The 24,390-nt window shown below is 34.2% G+C and overlaps 1 protein-coding gene across 3 annotated transcripts in view; it reads right to left on the reverse strand.

Annotated features, from left to right (window-relative positions):
• Positions 1-24,390, reverse strand: part of FILIP1 (filamin A interacting protein 1) — a 261,103-nt gene that overhangs the window by 200,226 nt on the left and 36,487 nt on the right. The window contains exon 1 of one of the 3 annotated variants that reach the window (XM_051997280.1): positions 11,333-11,513. The exons of 1 other annotated variant lie outside the window; for it this stretch is intronic. In XM_051997280.1, the coding sequence (XP_051853240.1) occupies positions 11,333-11,347 (15 nt within the window). In that variant the 5' untranslated portion in view covers positions 11,348-11,513. Of the gene's footprint in view, positions 1-11,332; positions 11,514-24,390 lie in introns of those variants that run through there. One more of the 3 variants, XM_051997283.1, reaches the window with a different exon arrangement.

Here is a 24,390-nt window from a genome sequence, read left to right on the forward strand (position 1 = left end):
TAGAAAGAGCAAAGGGTTGGGAACCAGGAAGACTCATTTTCCTGAGTTCAAATCTGGCTCCAGACACTTAGTGACAATGTGATCCTGGGCAAGTCACTTAGGCAAACAGGACTCATCTGTAAAATGAGCTGGAGAAGGAAATGACAAATCGCTCCAATATCTCTGTCAAGAAAACCCCAAGTGGAGTTACAGAGAGTCAGACATAACTGAAACTGAATTACAACATCAACAACAAAACACACACACACATACATACATATACATATGCATACATACATGTGTGTATACTAGAACGTAGAACTGAGAACAACAGCTGCAAGTTACAGATGTTAAGCTCAATGTAAGGAAAAGTTTCTTGCAATGAGCTGTTCAAATTATTGTTCTATAAGAAATGATGAGCAGGCTGATTTCAGAAACTCCTGGAAACACCTATATAAGCTGATGCTGAATGAAGTGAACAAAACCAAGAGAACTTTGTACACAGCAACAAGCCTATGTGATGATTAACTGTGATGGACTGTTTTTGTTTTGTTTTGTTTTGTTTTTAACAATGGGTGATGTGAGGCAATTCCAATAGATTTGGGATGGAAAATGCCATTCATATCCAGAGAAAGAACTGTGGAGACTGAATGTGGATCAAAGCATAGTATTTTCTCTTTGTTGTTGTTGTTTATTTGCTTTTTTTTTCTTTCTTGGGTTTTTTTCCTTTTTTATTTGACTTTTCTTGTGCAGCATGACAAATATGGAAATGTTTAGAAGAATTGTACAGGTTTAACCTATATAAGATTTTTAGCTATCTTGGGGAGAGGAGAGAAGGGAAGAGGGGGAGAACAATTTGAAACACAAAATTTTGCAAAGATGAATGTTGAAAACTATATTTGAGTGTATTTGGAAAAAATAAAATATTATAAAAAAACAAACTATGCACTATTCAAAAATGGAATGGGCTGCCTCAGGTTGTCATGGACTCCCTTTCACTAGAATCTTCAGGTTGATGACTTTATATATATATATGTATATACGTATATACATATATATATACATATATATGTATATACGTATATACATATATATATACATACACACATATATGCACACACATGCAATAAATATATACATGTTTATATATATATACACATATATACATATATTTATACGTGATATATAAATCTTGACAACCATCTGTACAAAAGAGCTAAGTAAAATTAAAGTATCAAGGATGAAATTAAAGTTGTGATCGTGAGTGATGGAGGGATGATATTGCCTAAAACTGTAATAGAAATGCTTGGAAGATAATAAAATAAGATCTGTGATAGAAATTATAATGTATCCATGCTCACTTGTCCTATACAACTATCTCTGTTCAGCTAAAAACTAAAAGTGGGAGAGAAGTATGGAATGAAAGAAGGAATGGTATGGTTGTTTTGCAAGTTCCAGGATTGGAAGCTCCAGGATTGAGAGGGGAAAATAAGATCCATTTTCCCTATTTCCAGTAGCTTAATTGGGAACTCCTTGGTATCATGCCCCAGTGTGGAAATGATTCCTATAGACTATGACAGACAATGATAAACTGGGAAATATTCAGAGGCTGATCAGAATAATGAAGAGCTAAATGTCCCTGGGCATCTCAAACTCAATAAGCCCCAAATGGGACTAAAATTTTTCTTAAACAATAACAACAAAAAACCCTCCCTCTTGCCAACTTTTCTAATTTTATTGAGAACACCACCATCTTCCTAGACATTTGGTGTCATCCTTAATTCCTAAATGGAATTCACCCCACATGCTTAATATCTTGCCAATTCTTGTCATTTAAAAATTCAAAACATCTCTCTTATATGTCATCTTTTCCCCCTTTATACAATCATCACACTACTTGGTTGGATGTCATATTAAAACTGGTTGAAAGAACTAGAGATGAAAAGACTTGAGGTGATAGTTGTCTTCAAATATTTAAAGATCTGTTACACAGAAAAGGAAATAAAGATATTCTTTTTATTCCTACAGGACAGAACTGAGAACAACAGGCATAAGTTGCAGACTTAAGCTCAAAGTAAGGGAAAAACTTAAAAGTTTAAAAAAAAAGTCAAATGATCTATCTTAGATGGTCATAGGTTCATACTGACTACAAGTCTTCGGTTACAGCTTGGATGATCACTTAATGAAGAAGTAATAGAATTATTGTTTAGCAATGCACTGAACTAGATTGGCTTTGGGGTCCCTTGTAAATATGAGGCTCTATGACAACTACAAATAATAAGCTAATAATATGAATATATATGCTTATATACACACACCAATAAAATCATATACTTACAAAACTTCCATCAATCTACCAATATTACTTTTTATCCTAGAAGGACCTTTGGCTCCAAAAAGCAATGCCCTGGTGATCAGTTCCAGAGAATATTTATGATTTCTTAGTTGTTGTTGTTTTAAATTGATGGAAAATATTATTAGGCAGAGTTGAGTTTCTCCCAATCCACCCAGTTTAATTTCTGTGGGTTCCATTCCAGCTAATTTATTCTCATCCTTGTCCTAACCTCAGTTGAGCTTTAAGAAAATTAAGAAAAAAGAGATGTTTGTTTTGGGGTAGAAAGCCTAGCTGTTCATCACCTCACAACGCCCTGAACATTATGCAACTTTTCCACATGACAAGATCAGGTTTTGAAGCAAATAGTATGAAAGCACCTGGGAGGTAAAAGAGAAAGAAGAAGGGGCATTCAGTATAGCCACCTGAAAGCTTTTGGAGAGGAAAGAATAACATCATCAAAAGTAGAGTTCTGTCATTTGACTTTCAAGAGATTATAGACAGAACAATGACAAATTCATATTATTAATGGCTTATTTAGTGAGCATACAGAGCTACTTATTCATCTGAGGGAGCAAAGGGAAATTCTTTCTATTCAAGATTCCAGGAGCAGAAGACACCCTAACTTCAAATGATCCTTGGGAAAAAGGCCATGATTCAAAGGGTCTGTTCCAGAGGGCTTCTGCCTAGACCCAATCTTTCTCTAGTCTATAGTACTCTAGAATGGACTCTTGAAATGGCTTGTCAGATTCCCTGGTTAATAGGGATGGCAGACCAAAAGGAAATTTGAAAATAAAACTGTAGGATTTTCCCAACCAAAAATGTATACAAAGTCCATTTCAAATGTAGTTCTATTGTTAAATTAAAATTTTCAAGAAAATTAATGGAATAGGGCTAGGTGAACATTTTTACCTTAGGGGTACAGACATGGGGATACAAATCTAGCCAGATTCACTTGTTTTACTGAGTTTTCCTGAAATCCACAAATTGAATTTTGCTACATATCTTGATCAAATACTTTAATTCTGTTCTCACAAGCTCCACCATATTACCTTCTCTTTTAATCTTGAATCCTGCATATGTTTATATAATTTTGAAATAATTCATAGACCTTCCAAATAGCCTCTTAACTCTCCCTACTCCTATACTCCTCCACATCACTGCCTGATTAAAATTCTCCAAAGACCAATTGAATCACTGTATTTTAGAGCTAGAATAGATGTTAAAAAACTATCTAATACAGAAAGATGAGGCCCAAAGAAAGAAGATAATGTCAGTCCTTTACTTGAAGTAGTCCTTAGCTATAGATTAATATAATTACTAATTATTAATGTAACTCAATAATACCTTTCCCCAGTGACCTGAAAATAGGAGATTGTGTCAAAGGAATAGATTTAAATGTTTCATATAGGCTCCAAGATATCTGTCATAGGTTAGATGTTTATCACTGTGCCCTCAAAATTAAAAAAAAAATCAAGCAAGCAGTCCATTTTAATGAATTCCCTTAATTTATAGCAATGATTTAAAACTCAAATAGAAATAGGGGACACTAAATTATTATAGAACTTGGAGCTCTAAGGGACCATAAAGGTCATTTTACAAGTGAGGAACGAAAAATGTAGTGACTTACTCAGGATCACAGAGGTATTAAATGACAAAACTGAGATTTAAATGTAGGTGTTTTGACTTCACTGCTCTTTCTTCAGGTAACCTCTCACAGTTTGAAGAAGCTAGATGGGAAAGTGGATAGAATGCTGGGAATAGATTCAAGAATCTAAATTCAAATCCAGCCTCAGACTCTTACTAGCTGTGTGATCCTGAGCAAGTCTCTTAACTATTACACTATTGGAGAAGGAAATGACAATCTACTCCAATATCTTTGCCAAGAAAACTCGTGGACAGAATTAGTATATGATGGTCCATAGGATCATGAAGAGTCAGCCACATCTGAACAACAGTAACTATAACTATTCTATTAAATGAAGTCTTCCTTGATCAGTTAAAAGAAATAATTTTTTTCTCTGAATTCCAAATGTATTTACTGTCTATGTATATAGAATGGTAGCATTGGGAGACACCTGAAAGAAATACCTATCTTCTCCCTGAAACATGACTTTCTTCTACAACATTCCTAAGAGATGGTTTTATAGAAAGAGATCCTTTCTCCCAAGGTAGACCATGCTAATGTTGGACAGCTCCAAATTTCAAGCAGTTATTTCTTATACTGATGTATGATCAGTCTATCAGTAAATATCACTCCCAATTCCCATTTCTGCCTTCTGAGGCCAAGCAAAATAACTTTAATGCTTCATTCTTGTTTTATTGGTTTTAATAACTCCTGAATGCTAATCAACTCAATTAAAATGTGAGTTAGAAATAATTAACAAAATAAATAAAAATACAATAAAATATAATTTGTACTTTCCTACATCAGTCTGCAGCCTACAAGAATCTGATTCTATTTGTGTTTGACACCACTAATCTAATCTAGTTCATTTTTATTTTATTGTTTTTCTATGATTTACTGATATATTTGTAAATTTTACAAATATTTATAGATGATACCCAGTCCATAAGAGAGCTCTTATAATAAAATAAAACAGTTAAGTAAAACTAGTAATACAGTGATTTCATTTGAAATTGGAAAAGGGGGCAAGGGGGGAAGATACATATCATAGTCAAGCAAAATAGATTCCCTCAATAGTGGTATGCAAAAATATATGTTTTATAAATCCACTAGGAATGGTTATTGTATCAATAGTTTTTACAGCTTTCAAAGTTGTGGTATTCTCTTCTTTAAAATAATATGGTTCTTTGGGTGCAGGTTTCTTGGGGAGGTTTTCTGGAGGCAGCCTTAGTTTCAGTTCCAAATAACAATCACCTCAAACGCAGCCAGCTGATAAAATCCAAACGTTTATTTTCTCCTTCCAAGTCTTGTCTCTTTCCTTGGGCCCAGTTAGCTTTAATAGAGACCTATCTCTCTCCTTGGTTCTAAGAGCTCCCTCTGAATGTCTCCAAATCCAAAGGTTTGTCCTTCACAGCCTCCATCCAGCACAAAGGTGGAAAATGGAATGAATCTATCTCCGCCTCTGAGAGTGGGCTTCTGTATCTCCCAGAGTGCTCTTTGGCTCTGAGAGCTTATTGCTTACATGCTGTACACTGAGTACACACCAATCATTATATCACTGGGAAACCATTATTTGTTGTAGGATTAAATCAATTCTAAACTAGATGTAAACATTGTCTCCTCAATTACATTTAGTACCTTGTTTCAAGTTCTGGCCCATAACATCTCCTTGTAGGATCAGATCAATCATACCAAGCCATGCTAAATTAGACAATTATTGTCTCTATCAATTCTAGACTTAACACTTTGTAAGAATTCCAACACAAAGTTATTTGTTATCATAATGTTGTTGTTGTTACATAAATTGTTTTGGTTCTGCTTATTTTATTCTTCATCAGTTTATTAAATTGTTCAATCTTCCCATGTTACAGTTGTGGAAACTGGCCAAAAAAGACTTATGATACTGAAGGTCACACAGAATTATGACATGAATCTGAAGCCAATTTGCATTCTCTCTCTCTCTTTCTCTCTCTCTCTCTTCCTCTGTCTCTCTTTCATTTGTTCTTATTCTTATTTTTTTCCTATTCTTTTTATATTATACTCCTTTCCTTCTTAAAAAGACAAATAGACAGTATAGTAAGTGATGTGCTTGATTTGAAGTTAGAAAAATCTAGGTTTGAATCCGGATATTTGTTGTATAATCATGAGCAAGTAATTTACCTTCTTTGACTCAGTCACCAACAATTTATTAAGTTTGCTGTGTGCCAGGGTTTATGCTAAGTATTGGGATGTAAAGGCAAAAATAATCCCTGCTATCACCAAGTCCATATTCTATTGGAGGAAACATGTGAATGACCAGGAACATACAAAATATATAGAATGGATAGGAGGTAATGTCAGAGGGGAAAGGTATTACCAGATTGAGGACTGAGAATCTCCTACTATTGAACATGGGATTTTTACAGAGTTTTGGGGGAAAAAAAAAACCTAGAATCTACTTGAGGGACAGGGAAAAGGTCAGTAGAGTATTCTAGGTGTGAAAGACAGTCAATGAAAATGTATGGAGATGGAACATGGACTGTTATGTTCAAGCAATTGCATGTGGCCCAGGATAGTTGGATCACAGAGTTCATAGAAAAGAGTAAAGTACAAAGGTGTAAGGGTAGCAAGAGCTCAGGTTATGTAGACATTTTTAAATGACAAAGAATTTTCTATTTGCTCCTGGAACTAATGGGTAATTACTCAAGATTATTAAGAGATGGTGATGTGATCAGAGCTAACTTTAGAAAAAAATCACTATGACACTCAATGAAGAATGGATTAGAGTGGAGATATTTGATGCTGAAGAAACAATTAGAAAGATATTGCATAGTCCAGGAGGGCTTGAACTAAGATATTACTATGAGAATGGAAAGAAGGGAGTTTATACAAGAGAAGCTAATGAAGTTAGAAATGACAAGATTTGGGAACCAACTAGACAGAGAAAAATTGAAGATCATACTGAGGTTGAGAGTTTTCAGTGAATAGTAAGATGCTGACAACTTCAACAAAAGCAGATAAGTTTAAAAAAAGGGAGGGTTTGGAGGGAAAATAATGAGTCCAAACTGAATATTCAGTTCAAGATGTTCAAACAGCAATTTGTGAAAAAGAATTAAAACTCAGGATCAAAATTGGAGCTAATTATATAAATCTGAATATGATCTTATAGGGATGATCATTGAGCCATGGGAACTGATGAGATCACTAATTGATATAGCTTTGAAGATAAAAAAGAAAAGACCCCAAGAGAGAGTTTTGTGGGGTATCCATGGTTAAAGGAAATAACACAGAAAAAGAGTGAGCAAAAGAGACTTAAAAGGAGTGGTCAGATAAGTGTCATGAAAATCCAGAGAGAAGAAAATATACATGAGGAAAACACAAAGATTGCAGAGAATCATTAAGTCAATAAGCATTTTTAAGCATCTTTTATGTGCCAGGAACTGTACTAAGAGCCGAGAAAATAAAGTCAAAAACAATCCTGGCACTCAGGGAACTTAAAGTCTAAATGAGAGTAGTAATGAAGGATAAAAATTGTGAAAAAGTCATTAATTTGGGTGATTAAGAGATTAATGGCAATTCTGAAGAGTGGAGTTTCTTTTGAATGGTAAAGTTGGGAAGCCAGGTTTCAGAGTTTGGAAGAGAGTAAGAAGAAAGGAATTGGAAACAACTATAAACGGCATTTTCAAAGAGTTTAACTGAAAGAAGAAAGAACTAATAATAGAATAAGAACTAATAGGTATGGTAAGATCAAGAGAGGGATTTTTTTTTTTAAGAATAGGGGGTTATGGGCATTTTCTTTGTCAGAAGAGGAATCAATAAATAGGGCTAGATTTCTTCATCTGTAAAATGGGGACAACAATTAAACCAAACTCCCAGAGCTGTTGTTAGGACAAAATAAAATAATATATATAAAATGTTTTGTAAATCTTAAAGTGAAAGAATGTCTCTTTCAGTCCTTGTTGGTCCTTATATACTCTATTATAATTACATCATTACAGTACATTATGTATGTGTGAACTTAGAGAACCATTATATCACCATACAGTACTAAGTATATGTGTAAATTAGATAACCATTGTCTCATCAATTCCTCTGAGTAAACACCTTGTTTTAAGTATACTTCTCCAGAGCTCTGGCTCTCTATATCTCCTGCTTTCTTTTGTTTTAGAACATATAATGCCCTCCCTGACTTTTCAGAAAAGGGGTTAAAAACACCAAAAAGGAGGTGATCATGCCCTCCCTGACATCTCAGGAAGAGAAATGAAAATACCAAAGGGAAATGGGGAGTCAAACCAGATTTTGTTAGGGGGTTTCTGAAGGGTCTTATTTGAAACAGATTATATCTAAATCCATCAGCATGGGAGGTATTACACAAGCACATAGTAATATTACATAGGCTAGTAGTGATGTAACAAACATGAGGAATTATACATGTCCATAAGTCCTATAAGGAAGGTATATAGATAATAATCACACATATACTCCTTCAGTAGCCAAGACATAGTCCAAAACCAATCTATTGTCCATCACTTCACGGTTCAGAAAATATTTAATCTTTTCAACTAAAAAGATGTCAGCCAAGATCAACACAAATTTATAATAGTGAATCATTTGAAACTATCAACACAGAAGATGTAGGTGAAAAAATTAATTTGAAATGGCAGTTAAATTCCAGTGAATCATAATTTCACAATTCTTAAACAAATCCAATAACTGATTAAATTATTCCTAGTGCTCTCTAAGTCTCAGAGAATTGATGATGAAATATATCTTCTCCCTCTTACCAGAAAGAAATGATACTACAAATGACAAATGTGGTATATATTGTCTGTAATGTTCTGATTAGTTCTCTGGAAGTCCTCCAAATGGGCCTTGGTTTCAGCAGAATAATCACCACAAGAATAATCAGGAATAAAGTCTAAAGTCTTTATTATCTCCTTCACAGTCTGTCTCCTTCCTCTGGACCTGGGCTAGCTTTCTGGAGGTCCTCCGGAACGAGTCTTGGTTTCAGTGGAGCAATGCAGGAGGCAGGAGAGCCATCAGGATAATGGTAAAGTCTTCTCTTTCTCTAGCTGAGTTTGTCCCCAGTTTATATACTCTATTACAATTACATCATTACAGTATACTGAGTATAAACCAATCATTATATTACTAGGAAACCATCATTTGTTGTAAGATTAAATCAATCATATTGAACCAGAGAACTATTAATTACCATGCTAAACTAGATAACCGTTGTCTTATGTTAACACCTTTCTCCAGAGTTCTGGTCCATTACGATTTTCATCTTGAGAAGAGGTAATCCTGACATTTTTCAAGCTCCCTAAATGACCTCTTTGCTTTGGATAAATGAGGGAAGACTGTTTGAGAAACAGAGAGACAGAGATAGACAGATAGCTAGAGATAAATATAGAGAGAGGCAGAGACAGAGATAAACAGAAAAACACAGAGACACACAGAGAGAGAGACAGAGAAAGAAAGAGAACCAGAAGAGCCGAATATTACAAAAGGAAAAAAAAATAAGACATTTGTGAAACCATCCAGCAGATTTTGTTGGGGAGTGGCCAAATGTTGGAGCGCTGTAAAATAACATGAACGATTGTACTGAAAATGTATTCATACGTCAACCCTTGCCACATGAGGTTTACACAGAGGCCCCAGAGCAAGCAAAATAGTTCATCTGAGTAAAAAGCTTGCCAAAATAATCTAATGACCTAAGCATCCAATGACACTATATACCGTCTCTGATCCTGCCCGTCTTCTTTTAATAGAGCAATATTTTTTATTGCTTCTCTTCTATGAGTGTCTGTAAAAACTACTCTTTGTGGTAATTAAAATATTTTCTGAAATAAGGAAAATGATTTTTTAAAATGAATGGTCTTTGCCATTAATGGGTTGTTTGCCTATTTGGTATAATTAGACTCAAGAAGCTTAATGACTCTTGATTGATTCTGGAATCCCTGAGGTTAGCATTTGAAGCCCCTCACAATCTTGATTTAACCTATCTTTTGAAACTTTCTCAGCATTCCCCCTCATGAATTCTGTATTCCAGCCAAATTGGCCTGCTTTCTATTCCCCATACATAACATTCTGTCCCTTATCTCCATGCCTCCGGACAAACTGTTCTCTCCCCATTTCTACCTCTCTTAAATTCCCACCCTCTTCCTTTCCATTTCTAGGACCTGTTAGTTCCTTTCTCAGCTAAAGCAGCTATCTCCTACATGGGAACTTTACTGATTCCCACAGTTACTAGTCCTCCCCTCCCTTACATTACTACACATTTTCCTTTTATATATAATTTGTATTTATTGGTGTAATGGGTCAGCTGAGTGGCAAAATGGATAGATTATAGAACCTGGAGTCAGAAAGAACTGAGTTCAAATATGGCCTCAGTCATTTACTAGCCATATGATACTGAGCAAATCCTTTGACTCTGCTTACCTCAGTTTTTCTTTCCATAAAATGAAATGAGAAGAAAATGACAAATTATCACTAGTATCTTTGCCAAGAAAAACACAAATGGAGTCATGAAGAGTTGGATATGACCAAACAGCATTTGTGTACATGTTGTTTCCCCTCAATGGAAAGTAAGCTCTCTGAAAGTAAAAGCAGTTTTTTGGTGTGTATTTATATTCTTGATGCCTAGCAAAGTGTCTTATGTAAAGAAGGCACCTGTAGATACTGAACAGAATTGAATATAATGAGAAAAACTGATCCTATCATACTCAAATCACATACTGATTGCTAACTGTCTACTATGTCTAGCCAGCTCCAGTCACCTTTACCATCTTCCTGGAGGAAACCTCCTCCCCTCAGTTTTTTTTTTTCATCTCTTATTCTGGGAATAGCAGTTAAATCAAAATTATCGTTGTGTCTGGAAAGGCCAAATCGTTCAAATTATTCAATTATACAATGGATCCATTTACCATCTCTATGACTAGATTTCCCTTGCCACCTCCTCCCCCAAATATATTGTTTTCCCCTACTAGAATAAAAAAAATTAACAACCATTTATTAAACACATATGCTGTGCCAGGAACTATGCTAGGTGCTGAAGATATAGATACAAAGAATGAAATAATTTTTACCAAAAAAGAGCTTATATTCTAACAAAGGAAAAAAGTATATACATAAATACAAAAAGGATGAATAATAATAGCTTTTTATTTTTCAAATACATGCAAAGATAGTTTTCAACATTCACCCTTGCAAAACTTATGTTCCAAATTTTTCTCCTCTTACTCCTCCCTGCTCTCTTAAACAGCAAGTATTCTAATATAGGTTAAACATGTGCAATTCTTCTAAACATATTTCCACATTTATCATGCTGCATAAGAAAAATCAGATTAAAAGGAAGAAAATGAGAAAGAAAAAAACAAGCAAGCAAACAATATTAACAACAAAAGTGAACATACTATGTTGTGATCCATATTCAGTCTTCATAGTCCTCTCTATGGATGTGAATGGCTCTTTCTGTCAGAAGTCTATGGGAATTACCTTGATCACCTTGTTATTGAAGATCCATCTCCATCACAGTTGATCATTACAAAATCTTGTTGTTGCTGTGTACAAGGTTCTCTTAGTTATATCCATTTCACTTAGCATCAGTTCATATAAGTCTTTCCAGGCTTTTTTGAAATTAACCTGATCATCATTTCTTACAGAATAATAATATTTCATTACATTCATATTCCATAACTTATTCAATCCTTTCCCAACTGATGGACATCCACTTAGTTTCTCTTTTTGTATCTCCAGAACTTAATATAGTGTCTGGCACTTAGTAGGTGGGATGTGGTGCAGGCATTGTCAGGAATGATGTGAACTCTAACCAAGTCCATCCTGTTCCCTTTAACAGTCCTATCACATGACACACAAAGAGAGGCCAAATGCCTGGGACTATTTTATCATGTCAGCATGACTAAGGTTTGTTCAACTCAATCCAATCTGATTGAGCAGACAGCTTATTTGAGTTGTGATGGAAAAATATAGGTAAATAAAATCGCTAAGGATCCTGAAGATAAGGGATCCTCCTTCCCCTCATGAAGAAAACTGAGAATACTATTGCCCTACAAATAATTATCCTATCAGTATACTCCACTTCCAGGTGTCCCATCATGCATTTGCTGTCTAGCCAGAATGTTCCCTCCAGTTTGTTCTCAGCTAGGACCCTCCCTAACTTCTACCTAACTCTCTAGATCTCACCCTTACTTCCCTTCTCCCTTTTCCCTTTGATCTTTAAATGATGTCCCTTCATTCATAGTCCATAGCTTAATTATTTTAATTATCTCATTTGTCTTTTTAAGATAATTAAGGGTTCCTTGTAGCCTCAAAAATGCCTTTTGTGATTTTTTTTTCACAGTCCAAACTGCTCTCTCCAAACCTGGTGCTTCACCAGTAAGTATATAATAAATACTGATTGACTGATTGATATGTGTGATTTATCTGCATAGAGATGTAGTTAAAATCATGGTAGTTGATGAGTTTACCAAGAAAGAAAATGCACAAGGAGAAAAGAATACCTAGTACAGAACATTTGAGAATACCCACAATTAAGGAACATAGTATAATGATAAATGATGATGATAAACCAGCAAGAAATTGAAAGTATAAATTCCTTGAAGGCAGGATCTATTTCTTTTTTTGAATATGTATCCTCAGAATTTAGCACCCTGTTTGTCACATAAGAAATGCTTTCTCATTCAACCATTCATTCATTTGTAGAATACAAAGCCCTCCAAAAAGTGTTTTAATGAAATGACTAAGGTGGTAATGATGGTATGGAAACTCTCAACTAGGTAGTATGTAGGATACAGTTCTGGGCTTGGAGTCAAGAAGATCTGAGTTTAATTCCAGTCTCAAACACTTACTATGTGACCCTGGCAAAGTCACTTAATATCTGTTTGCCTCAGTTTTCTCATGTACAAAATGGGATAATAATACCATGGATATTATAAGGATCAAACTACATCATGATTTTAAAGTACTTAGCAGAGTGCCTGGCATATTATAAGTACTATATAACTTTTAATTATTGTTATTATTATTCTGTTCCTTGCATCCTATCCTCCTGTGTGTATGTATATATATGTATATATATATGATATATATGTATATATATATATATTTCTTTGCACTAATCATCTTTATAAACTCAGATACATATCAAAAATCTTCTAGAAGATTTTTGCTCAGGAATAAATCAAATTCAAGAAGTAAGATGCCTCTAATTATATACTATGGCTTCAGAGGAATTTGGATTTTTGTTGCCTATTGATAGTGGAAGTGAAATCATTTCCCTTTCTACTTATTACTTCAATATTTCCAAGTTATCTCCACTGGAGTTCCTTCCACCAATGCAGATTATAATTTAATCTGATTGAGCAGATAACTTACATGAATTGTGATGGAAAAACATAAATAAATAAAAGCTCATGCCATGGCCAATCTAGGTATTACCTATTATCAGCTTAGCTAAGATATTCTTTCAACAAATTCTACATAGTCTACTACAGTTTAAAAGATGTTATCATTGGGCCTGCATTCAAATATTTTCTAATTTGGAAGGATCTACTAGAGGTTGCACTCCACTCATTCAAGAACCCAGCACTGCCTCTATTAGAGAAAGACTTTAATGGAATTAAAAATACTTCTCCTTCTCATATGATTTGAAAAGATAATATCCCACTATTGTTTTAAAATGCAAAGACTTTAGAAATACATGAAGGGCAGCTAGACCCTGAACTCTGCTTCTTTAAAAAAAAAAAAAAAATTTTTTTTCTTGGACTGGGGCTTTCAATTATTTATATTAACCTTCATGTTCCCGCATATTTACAATTTTCCTGTTGCTCTTTTTTCCTTTGAAATTAACAAAGATATATTTCAGATATAATGATTGTAACTATCTTTCTGAATAGTTCCCATTTTTTAGTATTAGGTTACCCATGGCCTATAGAATTCTAAAAAAATTTTCAAATTCTGCAAGTCAACTTTTCCAAACATTTATGCTTTCCAGTACTGATTGTCTTAAGTAATTGAAATCAAATGTTATTTTGATAGAAGGAATGCTACTTACTCCAACCTTCCATCTCATCTTACTTAGAAAACTATATAGTTGGCCAATCTGTGCTTTATTGCTATGTGCTTGTGTGATACCTCCCATACTGTTTCAAGTAAGATCTTTCAGGCCAGAAGAAACCTGCTAACAATATATGATTAGATGTTTTCACCTCTCTTCCTGAGAAGTCAGAGAGAGCTTGACCACCTGTGTTCTAAAACAAAAGAAAGTGGGAGATGTAGAGGGCTGGAACTCTGAAAAAATGTACTTGAATATAAGTCAGCATGATGCTTTTAGTTAAGTACCTACTCAGTGTGAGATGGTGGTTCTTTAGTATACATATACTTAGTACTTAGCATGGTGATATAATGGTTCTCTAGTTCATACATACATAGTGTGCTATAATGATGTGATCATACCAAGGCATTTAAGGGCTGAGAGGGACTGGAAATGAGACATTCCATTTTTGACCATCCTCCTGGTGGCTCTTTTGCCTCCTGCACTAAGATCAAGGATGATCCAGTGGTCCTCCAGAAAGCTAGCCTGAACATTACAGGAGAAAGCTCAGAATTCAAATAGCAAACTGCTTTTGTACCATTGGCTATTTTTGGAGAGACCCTAAGAAACATCTGTATTATTATCAGAGAGTGTTGAGATTCCTTGGTCAAATTCTCATAAAGTAAATGAGTGGTGCTATATTTTCTTGGGCACCAGAATATCAGATGCACCATCATAATAAGGAAGCCCACCAAAACATCTTTCTTGAATCTTTTTACAGCAGCAGAGACAAAGGGCCCTACAGAAGATCAAATGGAGTTGCTCTTCCCCAGGATTTTTCAAACCTGCTTCATTTTGATTAAGCAAAGTATCCTTCTTGTCATTACAAAGACTTCTGGTACTTGCCCTCTCTCTAATAAAGTACAGCCTTAAGTCTTTTTATAATGTGGATTTCTAATGGAAGGCCAAATTAAATATTATCTTTTGGAATCTCTCACATGTTAAAGCAAGTAACTGATTCTTATCCTAGGTATGCTCAACAGTGGTAGAAGTGATAATGATTCAAGCACTTTATTTCCATTGAAATAGAAAATCTAATATAACATAGGAATTTCCCCCCACTTACTAGTGTTTTGGTTTTTTTCACTTACATGTAAAAATAGTTTTGAAAATTTTCTTCAATTTTTTTTTTCTCCTTCACCTCTCCCTTCCCCAAGATGGCAAGTAATCTGATATAGGTTGTATATGGATAATCATATTAAACATATTTTCACATTAGTCATGTTAACATAGGCATTTTAAAAGGTAAACATCTCTGAGGTCAGCTGCCCCCAGTGAAATTCCTAGAATTACTGACAATTATTTATATTTATCCACTAGTCTTTATTGAATGTTAGTGGTTTTTGTCCTTGAGTCTTTTTCTACTCAAGTTAAATGTTGTCCTGTTTGAGAAAGGACAGACATTCAACTCTTATTCCTGGAATCTATTAAGAGTCACAATCCTAATTAAGTACAAGCTTTGAGTATTTATATATTTCAGTTTGGAAACTGACCAAAGGAAGATAGCCAAGGGTACAACATGATAGGCTGAGGTTTTTTTAGTAGTGACTAAAAATTGTCTGTATTAAAATAATTGTTAGCTTATTTTGGCTTTGGTGATATGGTTTGCGTATATGAGAAAGACAAAACATTCTGTCAGAATTAGAACTGGCCCAAACAAGCTAACTTATTCAAAAATATTTTAGTACTTTCAAATTTCCCTATCACTAAAGGACATTATTTTGAGTATCAGGCTCAAGTTGGGTATATAATATTTTTGATTTCTACCAGGCCCTTTATTTATTTGGACTCTCCATTTATATCTTTCTTTTTTTTAACCTCTGAGTTTTTGTACTAGTCATTTCATACATAACCTCCTTCCAAAAATCTTAGTCTTTCTAATTTTTTTTTAAATCTTGATTTAAAAAACAACTTAACTCTGACACCCTTAAGTATTCAGCCTCTTTATTAAACCCTATCTATATACCTCAAGATATTAGATTCTATTTAGGGGAACAAAATATTTTAGAATACTTTTTTTTTTTACCATAAAGAGTTACTTTCTTAATAAGCAACTTGCTATGATAGAAAGACCAATGATCTAACAATTTTGTGCCTTCAATTCTACTCCTAGCTGTTCTACTAAATATGACTAATCAGTGTAAGCCATATGATCTGTTGTTCCTTCCCAGTGTGATTATTTGTAATCTATGGAGAACAAACACATTCATATGGATAGGTACTAAAACAATAATTTCATTTACATGGGGGGGGGGGGGCTCTCCAGGTGAAAAAACTTCCTTTACCAATGCAATCAATATTTTCTCTGCAACTTTTAACCTTAAAAAGCTCTTAGAACCCTGGAGGTTAAGTGATTTGTCCAGAGTCTATAGTAAACAAGACAATAGATAATAAGAGGTCATTAAATGCCTACTATGTGCCAGGCACTAGGGAAACAAAAAAAGCAAAAAACACTCTCTGCTCTCAAGAAGTTCATTCTAATCAAGGCACTCACAGTCTATTGTGAGAGCTAGTCTCTACCAGGTCTTGATTCCAAAACAATCTCTTTTATTTGCTATGAGAAGCTATTTCTCTGTATAAATATATGAATAAAGCATATGAACATTTGCAAAGTAACACTTAGACATGTATAAACTAGTATAGTGTAAATTGTGTGTATACAGAAATTAACCATGCATTTAAACTTTTTCCATGCACTGAGTCCATGATTTCATATGGACATATGAAGATTGGGGGCAAGGAAGAAGAGAAAGTAATGACAACTGTGGACAAAATCAAATATCTTTCATGTTGCAGAAATATGTAATTTGTGTTTGGTTGCTTAAAAAAATAAATCAGTAGAAAATTAATAGACCAAGTGATAGTTTTCAAAGTTAACACATTTCAAGTTCTCTAAAACTTTCAATAATTAAACAAAGCTTGCTGGGTGTTATGAAGATGCTGCCATATGTAGCAAAGATCATCATAATGTATTTGACATTATGGAGAGTAGCCAGGATAAAGCAGCCATAATACAAAGAAAATATCAGGATAAGTAAGTATAAAAGCATTCTGGTAAAACCCCAGACTGTCTGACTAATGTGCCTTATCTTATTTTATTTTTATACAGTCACTTTAGAGTTCAACCCCTTCCCTCAAGATTGGTGAACTGCACTTATTATCAACAGTTCATTTCCCTGGCTGTAGTGTAAAAGTGTTACTGGTTATTGATAGGGAATGCTAACTGACCTGTTCAAGTCAAAAATCTCCTGAAACATCTGTTTAATAGTTTAAAAATAAGGTAGTGAATGGGAAGGAACAACTGTGCTAACTGCTATTCCAAACCTTAATAGATTCAAAATATCCATGTTTGATGAATCAAAATATAGTTCAACCCCCTTAGTATCCAAATAGTTAAAGGGAAGTCTTGTGCTTTCCAGAGGTTTTTTTGGCAAAGAAGTTGAATTGTACTGTTTGCACTTAAGAACTCATGACATCATGCTCCTTTTAAGACTTAAAAAAAAAAAAACCCACATTTTTGAATAATTTGTTTTTATGAGACATCAACCTGATATTCAAGTACTTGTATATCATGATTTCCTTTCTGTAAATTAATGTCAAAAATTTTCTTCTTTCTGACTTTTTATAAAAGTTAATACTACATTACTGAATGAAATGTTTGTTGTCTTAGGCTACATGGAGAGTAAATTTTCACATAATATGTCAAAAACATGGAGTAGGAGGAAGTGGAAAAGAGACAAGAGCATTAGAATAAAGCTCAACATAGCATGGATCTTTAAAATGTCATTCTGCATAAGCAAATTATGCATCAATCTAACTGTAAAAGTCAGAGAAAACCCCTGTGTTCAAAATCCATAGCATGCCATACTTCTGGGAAAATATTTCCCTTTTTAAAGCCAAAATGAATACCTAAACATTTTGTAAATGTTTACAAAGCAATATTTATGGACAGGTCATCTCTCTGCTCATAATTTTTCTCACTTCATTTACTTTATAGCCAAACTATTTACTGGGATCTTTTACTTTGCTGAAAAAGTAATACTTCTAGTGCTTACAATATCCTAGATATTCTTGATGATGCTATACCTTTACTATATGACTCTTCTCTAATAATACAGATATCACTGATAATGAATCTCAAGACTTTATCAAATAGTTTAACTTCAGATATTTTTCATTCATTTATTCATTCACTCACATAAAGATCCATTCATTTAACAAATATTTCCATAGTTTACATATTTTACTATAAGCAAGGTAAGAGATAAGAATAGTGAATTGAGAGTTGATCTCAAATCCAGGAAGACCTGGATCCAAGAACTGACAGGAAAGGTGCCCATCTATATTGGTAGAGGATGTTTACTCAACTGGGAATTCTTTATATTAATGAAAACATAGGTCTAAGCCTCAGTCTCATCTCTTGCTCTTTGGACAAGGGCATTACTAATATATTTTTCCTCTTCCTAATATGCACCTATGAAATTAGTAACACCAAATTTACAATGTCATAACCATGCATATGTAACCATAGGAAGATAAAAACTCTGGGTTGGAAGATACACTACATGATCATCTAGTTCACAGATGTCAAATTTAGGCCCTCTTCCATTACCCAACACACTAAATTAAAATGGTATTGGGAGATGTTTAACAAAATAAATAGAAATAGAATACAACATAAAGTTAATTTGTGATTTTCTAAAATAATATGCAGCCACAGGGATCTATCCCTTTTTTAATTTGTCACCTCTGGTCTAGTTGATCTTCCTGCTTGTAGATAGGACTTGCTCATCCTAAGTTATCTAAAACAAATTATCTTCTTTTGTTCCTCAGTAGAAAGAACAAAAAAATGAGTTACTACTCTTCGAATAATTGTCTTTTATGTATTTTCACATATTTGTCAAAGCTACTCTGAAATGGGAGATGAGAAATTAATTGCTTTAAGTGGTACCAACAATGGTAGAAATTGGAACTTGGGGCTGGCAGATAAAGAAAGAACCAGTGCTCAGGGACCAGGCAGGGGAAACCACCAAAATAAAAGCTAAATTTAAACAGGGTTGAATGACCAAAAAAAATAGACCAAGGCAGAAGGGAAAGACAATATAAAAATCAAGACCTCTCAAGGAGAAGTCAGAAAGTTCTGAAATATTGTTTGCATATCCACCTTTTTTTGAAGACTGTTCTCAAAGGAGATACTTTAATAGTACCTAGAAAATTGACATAAGTCCCCTTTTAAAGTACTTCAGATTTTATAAACTAAATTTGAGAATTTCTGTTATCTGAATCTTATTTCAAAAAGATATGCATCATGATATGATAGTTTGGCAGTCAGAAAAACTTGGATTCTAATCCTGCCTCTGACATATACTAGCTATGGAACAAGGTTCTTAACTTTCAATGCTACCAAGTAATTAAGACTATAAATTATAGAGGGCTTGTCAAGCTATACTGATAAAAAAGAATTTCCATTTCAAGAGTATCTAGCAATGATAAAGTGACAGGAACAACCCCCTCAACAACTGACCATGTATCGACTTTACAACTGACAAAATAAAAATAAAAGTTCATTAGCTTTCCCAACTTTATCATTTCCTCTTGTAGGTACTTATGGGTATGTGGAGAAATCAGTGTTTGGTGTAAATATTAATGGGGCATTTTCCTATCCCCAAATCCAGACTGTTGACCCCTAGCCACTCCAATTCCCACCTATGTCTTTATTCAGCAAACCCCAACAGGAAACTCACTTAATCTTTGCCTTTGAATTCAAAAGAACAACAATATTTTTATCTAGTTCTTATCAAAGTAGGATATTTTAAAAATGAATTCCCATTATTCTTTCAAATTATTTTGACAAATTCTTTCTTCAAAACACTTCCCCATGGTTTTGAAAATTATATTCATAAATCATAAATGCTCCATAAATCATGAAACAAAATGTACCGTACTTTTTTTTTTTTTTTACTGAGTAGTCTGGGATGTTGTTCGAAATTGCCTTTTAAAAAAAAAAACAATGGGCTTTACACATTCATCTCAAATGGATTTACATCCTTCAAAAAAATCTAAGTTATTTCTTCTACCCATTCAAGTAACCTGAGTCTTGGTGGGGGAGGAGGAGAGAGGGGGGAACATCTATCATTACAAGAGAATCCAAAGAAGCTGCAGGTCAAGTCATGGAAACTTGACCTGGTAAGCCTTGGTATCATAAAAATGGTTATACTGTTATGTTATAAGGTCCATGAAGGTTAAAGGATTTAACTTAGGTCACCTTGATTGTGTTTGAAGCAGTAACTACCAATTATCAGAACGATGCAGACAACTTTGCCTTTTCCCTATGTAGGTCACTAGAAACATATCTTATAATCAGCCCAATGATTGGGTGAACTTGTTTCTTTATTCTCACACTTTCAGGGACCATTTCCCTTTTTAGCTGTCACTCTACCTTTGCTCTAGATCAGGATTTTGCTTTCCCTAATTCTGATATAATGCTTTTTGTCTTTTCTTTGTAACCCTAGCGACTAATAAAGTATCTTATATGCTGTAAGTTGTTAATAATTGCTTATTGGATGGCTTGAATTGAAATATGAACTAGAATAAGATCTCACAATTTCTCTTCTATTCTTCTATTCCAAAGGCAAATCTTTTGATATCCCTACCTTAGGGAATGGGTTTGAGAGTAGCAAAACATGTTGTTTGTTTTTTACTTTTAGAAACTACAGTGAAGCAGAAATACCATATATTGACAAATCCCTTGTTAACTTAAACTAGAAACACAATTCACTCTTATTCACATCCTTCCATGTGTACATATACACAAATACACCAAATAATAGAATTACCATCTTACGGTCTGAAAAGACCTTAGAGGTCATTAAGTTAAATAACTAACAAAGGGGTGAGACCAATCTATAACATTCTAAATTGTTAGAATTAGGTCTTGATCAAGTCTTCCATTTTGTTTATTTTATTTTCTGAAAGATGTAATTAATAATCAAACAATTTAAGGCTGTATTAAGCTACTCTGCCTTGCTATTCTGTAATAGAGTGAACCTGAACAGATTTCTATATAAAGTTCATTACAATTATCTTCTGACTACAACCAATTTTATGTTCTGAATCAAGAACTCATTGTCCAGTTTCCCCAAATGGATGGATAACCTGAAACATATTTCTCAAATACACAAACAAAAAACCCCAAGTTATTTCACATTCATTGAGCAATAGTAATTGATATGCTCAGAAAATTAGTGTCCTCCCGGATGCTAGCCCTAAGAGGTAGGTAATCGGTCCTTCCCCCTCTGAGATTAGGGAAGATGTCAAAGGCTACACTAAAGATTGTCATTATGAGACAAAAGGAAATGGAGCAAGAAAGAAAAATTCTGAAAAATGGTTGCCCAGAGTGCAGAAGCACTCCTTGGGCCTCTAACTGGATTACACATTCTTTGATTAAATACAAGAGGCAGCCAGAAGTCCAGGCAGTTTCCTTTATATAAGTGAACCTAAAGTATTTACAGATTGCAAAATTGCCCTCCAACATGGAAAAAGGAGAGAGGGTAGGGAGGAAGGCAGGGAGAGGGCCATGTATCTCTTGTGGAAGGGACTTAGGCACACATTTCAAGGTCAAATGGAGCCAAGGGATGAAGAAGTGAGAACAGGAAGAGGATATGTGAAAATCTGGCTACTGGAATTGAGAGAAAGAGAAGTGGTAGAATATGTGTAGACCAAACATGAATACAAACAGGAGAGGATAAAAAACATGTGGGAGAGGAAGGAGGGGACAGACATGTGAGGAGGGGAAAGGGGAAGCAAAAGTGTGGTGCAAGGGGGTTTCAAGACAAACCCCAATTTTTGTCCATATTTGTGCTTTTACTTAAAGAGTTTTTTAATTTAGTGTTTTTAGAGGGATTGCCGAGGGGACAAGAGGTCATGGATCACCAAACTAAGGGATAGAAACAGAGAAAGAGAGTACAGAATGATATAGTAAAATTAACATAGGTGTTTTGTTTTGTTTTTTGCTTTTTGCTTTTTGTGGAATGCAAATTTCTTTTGAAATTCTATAATAAAGATGAACTTATGTAATGCAAATTTACATAAAGTGAGAACTGTTTTTTATATATGAAGGATTTTCTGCCCTATGTCAATTTCTTATATTATATGTATTCCTAGCATACCACTATTTAGTAAAGATTTAATAGCATATTTATTTCATAATAATTATAATTATCAAAATAATAATTAAAAGAAGATCCCTAAAATTTTAATGAATAAAAACAACATCTTTATCTAGTTTTAAGAAGAGACAAAGAAATAAAGAGAAAGGATGGATAGTAAAAATGAAGTTAATTAAATTTCTTTCACAGAAAAAGAATAGAGATTGATCCTTAAAGCTTAGGGGGGGTTTTTGGACCAAGTGAATTATGAACAAAGCACTGGAGAATGGGTGTGAGGGTGGGGCAGGGAGGATGTTTGAAGGACTTACATCAGAAATAGAAGATGAGTAGGTTAAATCAGTGGTTCTCAAAGTGTGAATCAAAGAATTCTGGGGGTCTCTGAAACTCTTTCAAAATATCTACAGATTCAAAATTAATTTTTATTTCTTGTGTGGCAAGTATCTATGAATATAACACATAAACAAAAACTCTTTGGACAGATCTTCAACAACTTTAATAATATAAAGATATTGAGAACAAAAGTTTGAGAACTACTGGGCTCAGTAGTCTAATAGAACTACCTCACCTCCAACTGCCATGGTTCAAAAGAAATTCTCTGTTAATAGAAAAGTTTCTCTAAAAGAGTTTTTAATTCTGTGCAAATTTTGGGCACGTGCCCCCCAAATATGAAAGTTCCTGAGGGGCTTGTCTGGCCATACCTATATTTCCTAAAGTAGAGGCATTCTTTTTTCCCTCTAACATGTCATTAAGTGTAGATTCCATTACTGGCTGCAAGTGGAACAGACATATTTAAGACGGGTGAAGTTGAGATGATTCCCATTTTTTCTGCTCTTTCTGGTTCAGCTCTTTCCTACATTCTCTTTCCTGCTATTTTCAGAGGTTAAAGATCACAATTTATCCACAGTGAAGATGCCATGAATTGATCCAGTGAAAGAGGAAGAACTCCTGCAGCTCATTCTTTTTTTGCTTTCAACGCTGAGAAATGGGTTTTTGAGTTTTATTTCTTTTCTGTTTCACTTGTCCCTTTTAGTTTCAGGTGCCAGTGATAATATCCACTTGACATCAGGTTTTGAGCCATGGTAATCTTGGTGTCAGAATTGCAGAGAGAATGATGCAGCCAGGTAGGAAAGCCAAGAAAAAGGTAGGGTGCCTAGGACTTGAGCACAAAGTGAGCTTTAGATTTAGATCTGGGAGTGTGTACTCTACAAGGCCTGAGCTAAGCTATGAACTTAATCCCTTTTCCTTCTCCATAGCCTAAGGTAATAAAAAAGAGAGGGGATTTATGACTCCCATGTTTGGGGAAGGACGTTTGAATAGTTGTAATTTATATCTTTAAGTAAATATTTCTTTGTAAAAGCTTTGAGTGACTAAATAGAAGTGGGTTACAGGAGATCCCTCTACACTTGGGAAAACACCATTGGTGAGGAATGGGGTCATTTGCAAAGAGCCTGGATATTCCAAATCCTCCTAAAAGTACCAGAGAACTTTCAGGGAAAAGTAAAATATAATCTACCTGACCTTCACAAAATGGGGGAAAGAGTTTGCAAAGTAACCCATTTTTATATTTATATCTACAGAATGAATATTGATACAGAAATCATTTATATTTCTTCTTACTTTTCTATTTTGATGAACTGACTTTCATCTACCTGGGAAGTGCAGGTGACAACTCCATCCGTAGCTGCTTACCTTGGATGCCACTTTTCTATGAACCCCCAAAACTCCTCTGCAGAGTGCTGATTAGGGCTTTCTTCTGGATCTCTTGACATCATTTGTGTACTAAGAAAAAACTACACTTTCTATCTACATAATCAAACTAACTCCTATTGTGGTTATATATGTTTTGGATAAATATTTTTAACTCTACTTTTGGTTATACACTGAAGTTGAATCATGATGAATATTTATCCATGATGAATATTATTTCCATTACCTTTTATGTAACCTATTATTTTCACTTTTTAAAAATCATGATATTCCATGATTCTTAGCCATATGACGTCACTGAAGGAATACAGGGATATGAAAATATGGGCTTTTGTTTAAGGAAAAAGTTTATGATAATTAGCAACACTACACAGTGCTTCTTATAGGATCCAGACAATTCTTTCTCCCATTCTATGCTCAAAAAAAAAAAAAAAAAAAAAAAAGATTTATCATTCCTTTTCTTCTTATATTAGTAATTATGAAA

This window comes from Antechinus flavipes, chromosome 4 (genome assembly GCF_016432865.1).
Source record: "Antechinus flavipes isolate AdamAnt ecotype Samford, QLD, Australia chromosome 4, AdamAnt_v2, whole genome shotgun sequence".
Lineage (NCBI taxonomy): Eukaryota > Metazoa > Chordata > Mammalia > Dasyuromorphia > Dasyuridae > Antechinus > Antechinus flavipes.